General features: G+C 38.2%; 1 protein-coding gene across 1 annotated transcript in view; it reads left to right on the top strand.

Annotated features, from left to right (window-relative positions):
- Nucleotides 1–16,037, top strand: part of WDR64 (WD repeat domain 64) — a 144,439-nt gene that overhangs the window by 63,292 nt on the left and 65,110 nt on the right. Inside the window, exons 13-15 of the mRNA XM_055117874.1 lie at nucleotides 671–819; nucleotides 5,183–5,306; nucleotides 7,673–7,848. Coding sequence (XP_054973849.1) covers nucleotides 671–819; nucleotides 5,183–5,306; nucleotides 7,673–7,848 — 449 coding nt within the window. The remainder of the gene's footprint in view (nucleotides 1–670; nucleotides 820–5,182; nucleotides 5,307–7,672; nucleotides 7,849–16,037) is intronic.

Genomic DNA, 16,037 nt, shown 5'->3' with positions numbered 1-16,037 from the left:
ATATTTGAGCAACTCAATTTTAAGGGTCATATTTTGGTAACTTAATCTTTAGAAATAAAAAAAGAGTTCTATTTACTTTTAAAACCACAAGTACCTTGATAGTTTAATTTTATTTCTCTAAATTATACAAAAACTATTGATTTTAGAGTTAAATTAAGATTTAAAGTTTATATATTGTTATAAAACCAAACACCTTTAGAAACAAGAAATACCCACTGCTTATTTACTTTATATGGTTACTTAGCAATTCTTATTTAATATTGTGATGCAAATACTGACTTTCAACTATTCTCATAATAAGATCATATTCTCTTAATAAGATCATGTTTTCAGGGTGCTTTCTTACTAAGATTAAAAAGGATTATTTAATGATAAATTTCAATTACTAAATAGATTCTTACCTCAGTAGAAAGATGGTATTATAGGGATTATATGAAAAAATAGGATCACGAAAAAGAGAAAATCAATGAAGTACACATGCTCTGAATTTGAAAAGAGTGAATTTTTTTCTAACTAAATTACATTTATTTATCAAAAAATATTTTAGACTTAAAGCTTATTTTCACATCATTTGATTTCCTAGGCATTGATGTTACAGATTAGCTATTTCCAAACACAACTGGTTATGTAAATTCCTGGGTGTTTCTGAGATTCATTTTTTCTTTTCCAGGATCTAGTGTCATAAGCATGTATCCTTTGACTAGGATGATACAAGAGACAAAGCAAGTTCCTCATACTCATGAACGAGAAATCAGCGCCATGCTTTATAACAAATATTTTCACCAAGTACTTACTATCTGCTCTGAGTCTATAATTAAGGTAAGTACACATTGGAAAGTCAGATAAAATTTTCTTTCATCTTCTTTTTCTTTTTTTTTTTGCTTTTTGGGTCACACCTGGCAATGCACAGGGGTTTCTCCTGGCTCTGCACTCAGGAATTACTCCTGGCGGTGCTCAGGGGACCATATGGGATGCTGGGATTCGAACCTGGGTTGGCTGCATGCAAGGCAAACGCCCTACCCTCTGTGCTATCACTCCAGCCCCCTTTATTTCATTTTCATTTCTTTCTTTCTCTCTCTGTATCTCAATGTATTTAAAATAATAACCTCCAGTTCTACACAAGTTGCAGCAATTGTGTGATTATATCATTACTTGCAACCTTATCCACTTCTCTGAAGAAGATAGGCAGATTTCCAAGAGACATAAAAAATGCCCATGATTAGTTATTGTCAGGGAAATTTAAGTAAAGTCAATAATAAGATATCTCACACTAGTTAGAAATGCACACATGAAAAAATACTGGGAAAATATATATTGGCAGGGAAGTGATGAAAAAGGAACTCTCACTACTAGTGAGAATGTTGCCTGGTTCAACCTTTTGGGAAACAATATAAAGGTATCTCAGAAAAATTAAAATAGAGCTCCCATAGACACAATAATCCCACTTCTTGGTATGTATTCCCAGGGCTCAGAGGAATTTATTCAAAAGGACATAGGCACAACACTATTTATTGCAGCACTTAGTAAAATGCACCCCTCTGGGTGCCCCAGAGTGGGGCGGGTGAGAGCCCTGGCAGCTGACCTCCACTGCTCAACCGCTGCCATGCTCCAGGCTACTTCCCGAGACTCACACATAAGCAAAGTCACACGGAACCCAGGTAATGTGGAACTTTGTGATCTTGGACTCTGGGCTCAACGGGATCTGGGAGCAGAGATCGTCTTCCTGCTTCCCCCAATCTCTGGCGACCCAGGGGTCACACCCATAAGCCACCTCTGCTGGCACCAGATAATATCCTCATAGGCCACCCTCCAGAACTCACAGTTGCTTTTCCCAGAAGGGAGCATAAAATGAAGCCCCATAACCATGCCTCCGGACTCTGCACCAGGGGCACCCCAGAGGTGGGGTGGGTGAGATCCCTCCCCGCCCCAAGGGACCCCACCCGGCAGCCAACCTCCACAACCCAACTGCCACCAGGCTCCAGGCCACTTTCCACATGCTCTGGCCAAGACTCACGCATGATTGAACATATTCTTGGACTGCGCAGCTGCAAAGTGGCTGCACGACACATCATCATAAAGGGAAATATATATATGTATATATATGTATATATATGTATATATATGTATATATGTATATAGATGCCTCTCGGAGAGCCAGGCAAGCTACCAAGAGTATCCCACCCACACAGAAGAGCCTGGCAAGCTCCCCGTGGCATATTCAATATGCCAAATACAGTAACAATAATAGGTCTCATTCCCCTGACCCTGAAAAGAGACTCCAATCATTGGGAAAAAACAAGTAAGTAGAGGCTGCTAAAATCTCAGCGCTGGGATGAATGGAGATGTTACTGGCACCCACTCGAGTAAATTGATGAACAATGGAATGACAGTGATACAGTGATTAGTAAAATAGCTAGGATATGAAATCAACCTGGGTGCCTAACAACAGATGAATGGATAATAATAGGGTTTGTGCAACAGACTTGTGTAGTAAAGTTGCAGGCTATAAAATCAATACCTAAAGTCCAAGGAACAGGGTTAAATATCCTTACCCACACTCTCAAATATATGATCATCTAATCTTTGATAAGGGAGCAAGAAATGAGAAGTGGAGCAAGGGAAACCTCTTTAACAAATGGTGCTGGCAAAACTGGACAGCTACATGCAAAGAAAAAAAAAAGAAAAATGGGCTCAGACCTCTACCTAACACCATGCACAAAAGTCAGATCAAAACAGATTAAAGACCTCAACATCAGATCAGAATCCACAAGGTACATTGATGAGAAGGTCGGAAAAACCCTCCATAACACTGAAGCTACAGATATCTTCAGAGAACTTGCTACTGACCAAGCAAGTGGAAACAGAGATAAACAAATGGGATTATCTTAAATTAAGAAGTTTCTGTACCTCTAAAGAAACAGTGACCAGAATACCAAGACAATCTACAGAGTGGGAAAGGATATTCTCCCAATACCCATCTGATAAAGGGTTTGATATCAAGAATATACAAGGCAGTGGTTGAATTCCACAAGAAGAAAACAGCCAACCCCATCAGAAAATGGGGCGATTAAATGAATAGAAACTTTCTCAAAGAAGAAATCCGAATGGCTAAAAGTCACGTGAGAAAATGCTCTATATCACTAGTCATCAAGGATATGCAGATCAAAACAACTTTGAGATATCATCTCACACCACAGAGACTGGCCCACATGCAAAAAAACAAAAGCAATTGGTGCTGGTGTGGATGTGGTGAGAAAGGGACTCTCTTTCACTGTTGGTGGGAATGCTGACTGGTTCATTCCTTTTGGAAAACAGTATGGATGTTTCTCAAAAAATTAGAACTTGACCTGACATTTAACCCAGCAATACCACTTTTGGAACAGCTCAATAAAATGTGAGTTGGAGGAACTTTCCTCAATATAGCCAAAGCAATCTACCACAAGTCCACGGAAAGCATTATTTTCAATGGGGAAAAACTAGCAGCCTTCCCTTAAAGTCATGCACAATACAAGATTTCCCATTCTTGCCATTTCTATTCAAAATGAATCGTGTACCATTGTGTATATGTACCAAAGTTTCTTTAACCAGTCATCTGTTCTTGGCCACTGAGTTTTTTCTAAATTCTGGCTATTGTAAACAGTGCTACAATGAACATACAAGTGCAGATGTCATTTCTACTATACTTTTTTTGCATCTCTGGGATATATTCCCAGAAGTGGTATTGCTGGATCAAATGGGAGCTCAATTTCTAATTTTTTGAGAAATGTCCATACTGTTTTCCAAAAGGGCTGAACCAGTCAGCATTCAGGTATCAATGGACTATTCTACCTCAGGGAATGACCAATTCCCCTACCATGTGTCAGTATTTTGTTGACTTGATTTTGCACCCATCACATGTTAAGTTTCCTCAGGCTTATGTTGTTCATTATATGGATGATATTTTGCTTGCATGCTCCAATGATGGACAGCTCCAAAGATTGTATGAGGATGTTATAACTCGCATATCAGCCACTGGATTACAAATAGCCACAGAAAAAATCCAGATGCTGTCTCCATATGAATACTTCATTTATGTTCTTGAGCGTACCACTGTGCAACTTCAAAATTTTTCTATTCGCCATGTGAGATGCAGGCTTCAAATAGACTATAGACCGAACATGAAGGCCACTTAATATCTCTACTGCAAACCACATCACCTAAAAGGAGAGAGAGAGAGAAAAAAAGGGAATGCCCTGCCACAAAGGCAGGTGGGGTGGAGGGGACAGGGTGGGGGTGGTGGGAGGGATGCTGGGACCATTGGTGGTAGAAAATGGGCACTGGTGGAGGGATGGGTACTCAACCATTGTATAACTGAAACACAAGCACAAAAGTTTATAAGTCTGTAAACGTACCGCATGGTGATTCACTAACAAAAAATAAAAAATTAAAAAAACAACCCTTAATGACTTTGAAAGACTGCTAGGAAACATTAACTGGGTTCACCTTTTTCTAGGCATTACCAACTCAGACCTCCATAATCTATTCCTGACCCTTGAAGGCAACTCCACCTTGGGCAGTCCTAAGCAGCTAATCCACGAGGCTCAGAAAGCATTAGTATTTTTTCTAGACTGGCTCCAGAAATCCCATCTTTCTTGGTTTGCTCCCAGAGAAAAATTATGGCTTCTTCTCTTTGATACTTCCCAGTCACCCAATGCTGCACTTGCATAGCTTTGGGGCCCGATAGAATGGCTCTAATTGCATAACAAAGAGCCTACACTCACGTGCCTTATCTCCAGGTAATAACTTAACTTATAATTAAAGGAAGACTTCAAGCCTTTGCTATGCTGAGGTTTGATCTTCATATCACTGTTATCCCTGTCCCTGTGAAAGAATTTACCTCCATCCTGCCCCTTAGTGATGCAAGAGAAAAGCACTTCAGCTGATTTTTCAGGAGAACTTTTCTCCCACTATCCAGTGGGAAAAAATTTGGGGATTTTTTTCAAAAGAACTCAGGATGCAACACAGGTTCTCCCTAGTCAGCCACAATGGCCCTGCCTCAGCATAACGTTACAGTAATACTAATGACAAAAAGCTAAACAGGTTATATATGCATAGTACAAATTTTGAAGATGTTTAGAAAATTATGAACTAAGCAACAAGAAAAAAGATGTGAACTATTGGATTATCCTGTTTTTTCCTACAGGTATGGGAACTCGAAACTGGCCTCCAAGTATACCATATTTTAGACCCTCATGGCCTAAACGTTGAACTGACTTGTGCAGATATTAATGAAAGTGGATTTCTTTTCGCCACAGGAGCATACAACGGTTAGACTAACATCCAAAATATGACATTCCTGCCTTAGTATCTTGAGACTCTGTCTTAGTAACTTATTAGTTCTTTGTGTTAGAGTATTAAACCGACTGGAATGTGTAAACTTGCCAGTGGCATCACTGTGCCTGACTAAGTAGTGGTTGACTCTCTTTCAATGGACATTAGTGTTCTTGATATAGAAGTTCAAATTGATAAACACCTTACATTATGCATACATAGTTACTTTAGAGAGTAACATGTTTCTCATTACATATTTAGTGAGATTTATTTTTTTCTGTGTTTTATTGACTCATTCTATCTACTTTGTTACCATAAGAGAAGAGAAATTAGAATTAGTAATAGCTGGCATTTTTACTGATGATGTATTTGGGGATCAAACAAAATAACCAGTTTACTTTCATTCTCTAAAATATACTTAATTATAAGTGCAAGTTTCTTGAATGCATGCAGCATGGCATATTTGAGAGGTTGTTGAGTTCAGGCTGTTTTATGACACTTGATGCTCCTCATGTTCCAATTTTCACTGCATGGGAATTCCTGGAACTAAAGAGTTGTCATCAGCCTCGTGTTTCATTTCATCTTGTTCTTAACTTACATGATAAAATTCTTCTATCTAGACTTATCTGGACAATTGCTTACAATACTCAGAATATAAATAATATAGGGATATATTTGCTAATTAAACTATTAGTTTGCTTGTAACTCAGTTGATTAATTGCAAAACAAACCAGAGGAGAAAGTTTGATTTTTTTAAGTGTGAGCATATAGCAGTACATATAACATAAAATCATAACTACTTACTACATATGAAATGATTAAGTGAACATCTCTTCATGTGAGATAGTTCCTAAGAACTGTCTAGTTCTCTCAGGGTACTTTGCAAACATATGAAAATTTGTTATCATAAAAATTCTTAGAAACTTGTACATTATAAATAAATAACTCAATTCATATACAAGATTATGTATTATTTTTATGCAGACAATCATATTTTACATAAATAATACTGGTCCCTAGAATAACTATAAATCTTGACAGTTTTTCCTCAGAGGTATATATTCAGGTCTAGTACACCACAGAAAGTAGAATTATCCGATTTCTAGAGAAGTGCTTCCCCACAAGTTCGCACAGCAGCAGGGCGTTCGCCTTTCACGTGGCCAACCCGTGTTCGATTCCTCTGCCCGTCTCGGAGAGCCCAGCAAGCTACTGAGAGTATTGCACCCGCACGGCAGAGCCTGGCAATCTACCCGTGGCGTATTGGATATGCCAAAAACAGTAACAATAAGTCTCACAATGAGAGACGTTACTGATGCCTGCTTGAACAAATTGATGAGCAATGGGATGACAGTGACAATATGTTGCATAAATATTTTCTATAAAACTGTAAAATCTTGAGTTTGACTTAAAGTTCTTAACCCAAGAACTCTTTGGATTCAGTTTTTATTTCTAGCTCCCATCATAATGTGGGGAACCCAGAAAGAATCTGAACAATGTTTAATGATGCTATTAATCATTAAACATCATCAACAAATCCACAATAGTCAAGTGGTGGATATTGTTAAAGTGGCTGGTTGAAAACAGCACAGTTTTCACATTTCACGTCCAGCAGGTTAAATTGGGGAATAGTAAACAGTGGATGAAGTTAGTGTTGGAATGGAAAGAGATGCTCTGAGAGGTAGTCTGTGATTATAAACTTGAGATAATAACCACTTCAAAAGTCTGAGCCAAGTAATGAGCTAAAAGAATACATACAATGCTAATCTGACCCCCCACCCAAGATCTCCTAAATCAAATATGCAGTGATAGCTTCAAAGAAAATATGATTTCAAATGCAAAACATTTTGTCACCCTCTTTTCATTTTCTTATCATATCACCAATAAAACTTGATAATTTCTAAAAAGTTAGAAGTTCTCAAATCTTCTGTTATCCTGTAGCAAATCCTTATAACATGTGAGCAACACCTTAGGAAATATGACATTAATCATCTTTTGCTTTTTAGAGTAATTGAGGTATTACATTAAATGTTGAGAGAAATTTGGCAAAATGGTAAAAATTAAAAGAATAAAGGCAAATAGTGTACACTTGAGACAGAAACCTCACATAGGTTTCAAAGAAAACTGTCATAAATTTCAAGACATTTCATGGTTCTGTTAATTTTTCTATTAGTCAAAAGAATACATTTAGAAGTATATTTTAAATACTCCAAGGCCAGGGAGACATAAATGTTGGGCTTAGCAGGAAACAAACATCAATATATTATTGGCAGAAATATTTTACATATATATATTTGTCTTTGAGATAAAAGCTTGTCTTTTCAGAAATACTTTAACTTACATGGTCTTTTCTTTATGTCATCAGGGACAGTTAAAATTTGGGATTTTGGCAGTGGGCAAGAGATGAAAGTGTTGCCAAGAGGGAAAGACTGGAAGGAAGAAGAGCACTCATTGAAACACCTGATTTTCCTGAAAGCCCATGAAAAACACAAATATTTGATACTCACCTTGGGGCATAATGGGAAGATACAAATGGTCCAGGTACAATTTTTCTTTAAAATTTGTATTTTATGTACTCTTATTGGAAAAATCAACTGAGTTAATAATACTCTTGTAATTATTCTTTTGGGATTTATCTCATGATAATATTTTTCATCAACTTTCTGAGGGTGTCCTAAGTTAATTGTGTCCAGGTCCTTACAAAAAAAACAAAATAAGAATGAAATACAATAGTTTCTCAGGCTAGGGAATTAATACAGGTTTTAGAACATAAACCTTGCATAAACCTTGCGTGGACCATTTGATTCTTTACCCCTAGCATCTCTGGGTGTAACCCTGTGTGCCCAGGGTACTGCAGGAGCAAGCAGAACCTCATCCTTGTGCCAATGCAATGAACTTCCTGCCTGTTAAACAAGAATCTCATGAGTAGCTCCCTGGACTTTGGAGGCAAATAAATAAATAAATAAATAAATAAATAAATAAATAAATAAATAAATCCTGCTTGGACAAACTCTAACCCACCCAGCATTTAATGAAAGATGGTCAATATCCTGAAAAATGACTCAGAAATCCAGACCTGTTGCCACATCTGACATTTTTTTAGAGAAGTTTTTATATACTTTATTCCTTTGACCTATGAAAACTCACATTTGATATATACAGTCTATGGATTATGACCCCATATTACATGGATGGAATCAGTCAGAAGTTCAGTAGTCAGATAACAGAGGAGTTTCTAGGAATAGAAACTACATTCTAGGCACCAGGAATGCCACTGGACTAGTAGACAGTAGGATGGTTTTTATACAATTAATGTTTGATTGAATGATTCTTGAAGTCTATAGAATTACCTTGTCATAGAAGAAAAGAGGTGATTGCGGTCAATGTAGCTTTTCAACGCACTTTCTTCTGCACTGTATCTTTTCTTTAATTTTATTTTATTATATTGAATTGCTGTGAAAAAACACAAAGCTTTCAGGTATAAGTCTCAGTCAAATAATGATTGAAACTCCATCCCTTCACCTATGCACATGTTCCACCACCAAGAACCCCAATATACCCCCCTCCCACCCAGCCCCCACCTAAGTAGTTAATGATATTCATTTTATTCTCTATACTTTGAATACATTCAATATTTCAATAGAGAACTCACTATTATTGTTTGAAATTTTCCCCCAACAATCAGGTCTGCTGAAAAGGCATCATTTAATAATTTATTTTCATTGCTGAGAATGAAGATTCTATGAGCTCGTGTGGCCGTTGCGTTTTGGATTTCTGATGTTTTAGTTCAGTTCACAGTCTAGATGCATTTCTGTAAGAAGCTGCTCTGGGTGCCAAAATGGGTTAAAAGACCTCTTGGATCATAGTCTTTAGGAGCAGAGGGTCTGTTTCTTGAGCAGCAGCTCCAGATCTTATCTGGGCCAAGGGCATGCTGGTACCGCCCCCTTCCCATGATAGCCTATGAGCAACAACACTGCAAAGTTCCTACCTCTGGGTGGAAGTCTTAGGTGGTGGCTCTCGCCATGTGAATGATGCTACCGCCGACATTTTCCGCGCAGAAAAACAGGGTGGAGAGGGAAAATCCCTCCCTGGACGGCACATAGTCATAGTACAGCTCACAGTCTAGATGCATTTCTGTAAGAAGACGCTCTGGGTGCCAAAATGGGTTAGAAGACCTCTTGGATCAAAGTCTTTAGGAGCAGAGGGTCTGTCTCACGAGCAGCAGCTCCAGATCTTATCTGGGCCCCACATCTGACATTCTTTACATCCCATTTGTGGATAATTCACTAGTAAAGCTATGACCCAGTAGACTTCATGAAGGGAACAAAGATTTTTCTTAAACCATAATATATTCAAGAATGCTCAAGTAACTTTTTCAGCTTGATATCAAAATTACTTTGTTTATTTTAGGTAAATGATGTAATTTTCGAAAGGCAATTTTGGTAATATTGAACTATACTAATTATTTTGTTTAAGTCGACCTATACCTAAGAATACTAATAGCTTTTTCATATTTAAAAAGAAGAATAGACCATTTATCCTATTGAGTGTATGGATCGCAGAATCTCCTGCCCCCGAATTAGGCTGTCTTCACCGGGGCCACTCGAGGGGGGTGGGTTGAGTTTGCCTCCCTGCCCCAAGAAGAACCCTGGCAGCGTCAAACCTCCAGAACCCAGCCACAGTCATGCTCAAGGCCACTCTTCACATGCTTGGACGAGCCTCAAGCACAAAGGAACCAGTAGAGGAACCCAGGTATGCGGGACCCGTGCCTGAGATCTCCAAGCCTGCTCCGATCAGGACTGGGTCTCCTTCACCCAGATCCTCCATTTTCCAGTAGCTTGGCAGTCACATCCACAAACTGCCCCCTGTGCCATGTAATCCATCAATGACCAAGATCCAAAGACTATAAAGCAAAACTCCCAAAAGAGAGTGACACAGTATTTCCTCCATCCCTCTTGGAGAGCCTGGAAAGCTACTGCAGGTATCCCGCCCTCATAGCTGAGCCTGGCAAGCTGCCCGTGGCGTATTTAATATGCCAAAAACAGTAACAAGTCTCACAATGGAGACGTTAGTGGTGCCTACTCAAGCAAAGGGATGGAGCGATAGAACAACAGTAAGGCTTTTGCCTTTCACGCGGCCGACCGGTGGTTGATTCCTCTACCCCTCTCGGAGAGCCCAGCAAGCTACTGAGAGTATTGAGCCCGCATGGCAGAGCCTGGCAAGCTACCCGTGGCGTATTGTATATGCCAAAAACAGTAACAATAAGTCTCACAATGACAGTCGTTACTGATGCCCGCTTGAACAAATTGATGAGCAACGAGATGACAGTGACAGTAACTCAAGCAAATTGATAAACAACTGGACAATTGTGCTGCAGTGCACTTTTATCATAGAGTTTTATGAAGTCTTTGTATTATTTAGATGAATGAGTGAAAATATCTTTTCCCTTTCTGTAGAATATCCTTTCAATTTAATGAGAGTTTTCTCTTTTTGGTTTGTAGTCTCATTTGTTTATTTTTGCTTTTGTTTCCTGGACTTCAGTGTAATCAAATATATGCATCCTTTCCTTTAAAAAATTTTCAGTATTGGGGCTGGAGCAATAGCACAGTGGGTAGGGCGTTTGCCTTGCACGCAGCCGACCCGGGTTTAGTTCCCAGCATCCCATATGGTCCCCTGAATACCGCCAGGAGTAATTCCTGAGTGCATGAGCCAGGAGTAACCCCTGTACATTGCCAGGTTTGACCCCCCCTTTTCCCCGAAAAAAGCAAAAAAAGAAATACAAAAAAACCTAAACATAAAAATTTTCAGTATTATTTATATACTTATCCTGTGTCCTTAAATGCACTCTTCTATTTTAACTGAAAAATAAATACTTTATTTTTTGTTTATGGTTTTGCTTTAGTTTTCAATTAATATCATGAAGTCATTAACTCACAAGACACAGTACTACATGGGAGACACAAAATTAAGGGTTTTTCCCGTATATTTTGCCAAAGCCATTTATTATAAATTATTTTTGATTTTATTATTTAAAATTATATTCTTGCCATATAAATATGTCATTACTTATATGAACCTGTTTTTGTTTTGCTATTATATTTATGCTGTTATATGAAAATATTTTGTTTTGCTTAATTATCTCTATAACCAAAACTTACTGACTTGTTTCCTGTGCACCTAATTATTTTTTTTATAGAAGTACTAGTTTGGAAGCATCTTAAAATAAGTTTGGAGTTGGGATTTCCTTAAGCCCCTATGCTTTATTAGTCTAGGTTGTGAATGTATTTGAATTCTAAGTATGGCGGTAGTTTCTTAGGGAGAGGATTTTGTTTCTTCTCAGTTTGCCTACTTTCCCCTGTTCAGTTACATTTGAGAGCTGCCTTTCTTGCATTGCTCATGGAAGAGTCTTCTCTCTGATTTACTATTACATTAGTATAATTCTTAGGTTCCATGTATATGCCCTTCCCAAGCACAACTCAGGGTTTTGGGTGTGGATCCCAAGCCCCAGTCAACCCCAAACTTTATTAAAAATAAAACTTTAATAAATATTTTAAAGTCTGTCAGTTGTTTTTGCATGTAGCTGTCCAATTTTGCCAGCAACACTTGTTTAAGAAGCTGTCCTTGCTCCATTTCATATTTTTTGGTCCCTTATCAAAGAGTAGTACTGTAGTAAATGACCATATATTTGAGGATGTGTGTAAAGATATTCACCCCTATTCTATTGGTATGTGGGTCTGTCTTTATTCCAGCACCATATTGTTTTAGTGACTACCACTTTGTAGTACATGCCTCCTATCTTTTCTTTCCCAATAATTTCTTTCCCCATTCTTGGGGGTTTATTGTTCCATATGAATTTTGGAAGTGTTTGATCAATTTCTTTGAAAAATGTCATGGTATCCTTGTAGGGATCTCATTGAATCTGTATAATGATTTGGGGACTTTGCAATTTTGACAATGTTAATTCTTCCAATCCATGAGCAGGGGATATGTTTCCATTTCCTTGTGTCTTCTTTTATTTCTTGAAGTAGCATTTTGTAATTTACTGTGTAAAGAGATCCTTTTCCTCCTCTGTTAAATTGATTTGAAGGTACTTGAATTTTTGTGGCATGATTGGTTGTTGAGTAATGAGCTTTATAATGCCCAGGTATTTAAGTTGTTTCTCCATTTCTGTTTGTGAATGGGATTGTGTTTTTAATATTACTTTCTTCTTTTTTATTATTTGCATATAGGAAATCCATGGACTTTGGGGTATTGATTTTGTAGCCTGCCACTTTACTATATAAATCTATTGTTTCTAAAAACTTCTCATAGAGGCTTTGGGTTATATATATGTAGTATCATGTCATCTGTAAATAGTGAGAGCAAAATTGCCTCACTTTGAAACTAGTTTCAATTCATGAGCTCTAGGTTTTCACTAAAGCCAGGAAGTTTTATAGATAAAATGAGATAAAATAGCCTGAGTCATGGACAGTGCAAGTGTTCTTTTTTTTTCTTGGAGTTTACTCATTTCACAAGAAAAATCAATACATGTTCCCTTCTCCAAGGCTTGAATCTAACTACCAGTGCCTGACCAGTCCCCACTGGACTAAGTCTGCACTTTCAAACACCTGAAGGAACCATAGACGCAAATACCTGCAGCAGCAGGAGTTTGTGGTTTCTCGTTGTTCAGTCCTGGTTCCTTGGATGGTGACTAGCCATCTGACAACCACTGTTGCTGGAGTTTGTGTGATCCCCAGTACTGGGACCATGGAGCTCTCTGTCCAGTGTTCTACTGCTTTCCAGAAGAAAAACTCTCTCTTGGTTTTTATTCTGATGGTTTTGCAGATGGCAGCCTTCCTTTCCCTCCTCTCCAATTTCTTGCCATTTCTTTCTCTCTTTTTAAACACTGATTCTCTAGACAAACAATCCCTTTCCCAGAACATATACTTGAATTTATTTATTGTTTAGTTGAAGATTTATGGAAGCAGAGAGCATGATGTCTTTACCCATCTGTCATCTTGCAAAAATTATTTAAAAACTGAACATTCATGGACAAAGCAAAGGAAAAACTAGTTACAAGATAATATTAAAATACAATGTACTGGATTCTTTTTCTGCCCTTCAAGATGTAAACTGTCTTTAAAACTGTCTCGGTGAGCTCCGCTGAGATGTGACCTGAGAGGCCGCATGTGTGTGGCCTCTCTGCTGCTGAATGACCATGATCCCGGAGGCCACCTATCTACTTTTGGCACCAGCAGTTTCTTGCAGAAATGTCTCTAGAAGCCCAGCCCCCATATTGCCCCAGGAGGGGAAAGGTCTTTCTCTCTCAGCTTTTCCTTTCCTGGGGGGCAGGGGGGTGTGGCGTGGCAACCGCCATATATAATGACCACTAAAGAGAGGTACAAGCTTGCAATGATGTAATTTCTGGCAGAAATTTCCCTGGACTTAGTTACTAAAATACAGAAATCCAAAACCTCGTATCTCTTCATTCTCAGCAAAGGAAAACAAATTATCAAATTCTTCCTTTCCAGCAGGTCTGATTTTTGGTAGGAAATTCCAAACAATAATAGTGAGTTTTTTGTTGAAATGTTGAATGTAATCAAAGTAAAGAGAAAGTAAAGTGAAATGGGAGGTATACTGGGGTTCTTGGTGGTGGAACATGTGCACTGGTGAAGGGATGAGTGTTCGATCATTGTATAACTGAGACTTAAGCCTGAAAGCTTTGTAACTTTCCACATGGTGATTCAATTTAATTAATTAATTAATTAATTAGAAAAATGTACTCCAGGTAGCTGAGAAAAGGATTAGGGGCCAAAATATCTAAAAGAATGTCATAAACCCCAAAGTAAAGTAAAATGAATAAAGTGGAGGTAAAGAAACCTATATGACTCCCAAGTACATGATGAAAAGTTAAATTCATTAAGATTATATAGATAATACATTCAGAATATTAATTTGACATTCCCATTTCCAATCCAACAAATAGACTTTAGTTTTTCTGTATCAGGTATCCAGCCTAGGGCTTCATGTTTGCAAGGCATCAGCTCTACTTCTGAGTTACATTCCTAAATAACAAAATATTTTTAATCAAGGTAAAACAAGCGTTGGCAAAATTTTAGGAAAGGATAGTTCTAATCTACTCTTTTTGGTAGCAGCAGTGGGTAACAATACCTTGAAGAGTCATTTGACAAAGTCTAACAGGTCAAGATATTTTGATAAATCTGTTTAAAACATATTCTGTAAAGACCTTGGCACCTGCTCATAAAACAAATGACACAATTTTGGCAACAACTTAACATTCTCTAGCTAAAGAATAGATAAAATATAGAGAATTTAAAAATAAGTCTAAGTCCTAAGTAATAATATATACTTATTAAAATATGTTAAGTAAAATTGAAGAATCTTTATAGTTTTATAATACTTAGAAAGGTTACAAACTCTGAAAGCAGTATCATTACATGTGTTTATTCATATGTGTTGAATTTTGTATATACATAAATTTATGTGTAAAAGGCTAAAGTTCTATTGATATCACTGTCACTGTCACTGTCATCCCGTTGCTCATCGATTTGCTCGAGCAGGCACCAGTAATGTCTCTATTGTGAGACTTGTTATTACTGTTTTTGGCATATCGAATACACCACGGGTAGCTTGTCAGGCTCTGCCATGCGGGCGCGATACTCTTGGTAGCTTGCTGGGCTCTCCAAGAGGGGCGGAGGAATCAAACCCAGGTCAGCCACGTGCAAGGCAAAAGCCCTAGCCGCTAGGCTATCGCTCCAGCCCCAATTGATATCATATCCTAATTTTTTAAGAACAAAGAATAAAAATCAATTATATTAGGGAGAAATAATTATATTTGATAAAGAAGACAAATAATAAAAATAGTGTGGTGTAGGATATCATAGCCTCAGGTAGTTTACGTTTATTGGATTGCTCCCATCACAGTGCTCCATTCCTCTGTATTTGTTTGTAACTTCTTTCTTTGTGTTCTCTTGACTTGTTGTTGCGTGAACGTTCTGCAATCGGAGGCGCTGAGATAGGAACGCGGAAGAAATAATCACTGATTGGAGGACTTAGCAAAGGCAGATGGCCTCGTGGACCTCCTTTTATTGATCATGGTACCTCTAAAGGGCGCAATATAGTGACGTCACCAAAGGCATCAAAAAATGTTACAGGGAGAACATTGAGACAATGGAACATATTGTTTCCTTGTATGGGTAGGCCTATAGCCTCGGGAAAAGAATACAGAACTGAGAAGGAAAAGATACAAAACCGAAACTGAAACCTTCTTCAGGCACCTGGATTTACATCCCAAAGACTAGGCTGTGCTTGCCACTTCAAATACAAACTGGGCAGGCACCTGAAATCTGCATCCCAAAGACAAAGCTGGGCCTGCACCTGAAATCTACAATTTACAATATCAAAGGTCAGGCCTGGCTAACACCATCTGCATGTCAAAGACCAGCCAGGCTTCTGTGAGAGAAGGAAAAACTGCTCTTTTCAGTATTCTGAAATTATTTTTCTGAAGGCAGCTTGAAGGGGGAAAATGTTCAGCTTCATCCAAACCAGTCAGGACACACGAGAAGTCTCGCCCATTTTCATGGGTCCCTATGTTCCTGTCCGTAGTACAGTACAGTATACATGGGCTCGCCCTGATAGCTCAGTCCAGCCCCAACAACTTGTAAATGCTTTTTTTCTCTTCTCCTTGAGTCCTTTGCATAGTTTATTCAGAGCCACGTCCTTTTGTACGG

The sequence above is a fragment of the Sorex araneus genome, chromosome 9 (assembly GCF_027595985.1).
Source record: "Sorex araneus isolate mSorAra2 chromosome 9, mSorAra2.pri, whole genome shotgun sequence".
Taxonomy (NCBI): Eukaryota; Metazoa; Chordata; class Mammalia; order Eulipotyphla; family Soricidae; genus Sorex; species Sorex araneus.
Note: the sequence above shows the minus strand (reverse complement) of the source record. Positions and strands in the feature narration are given on the sequence as shown.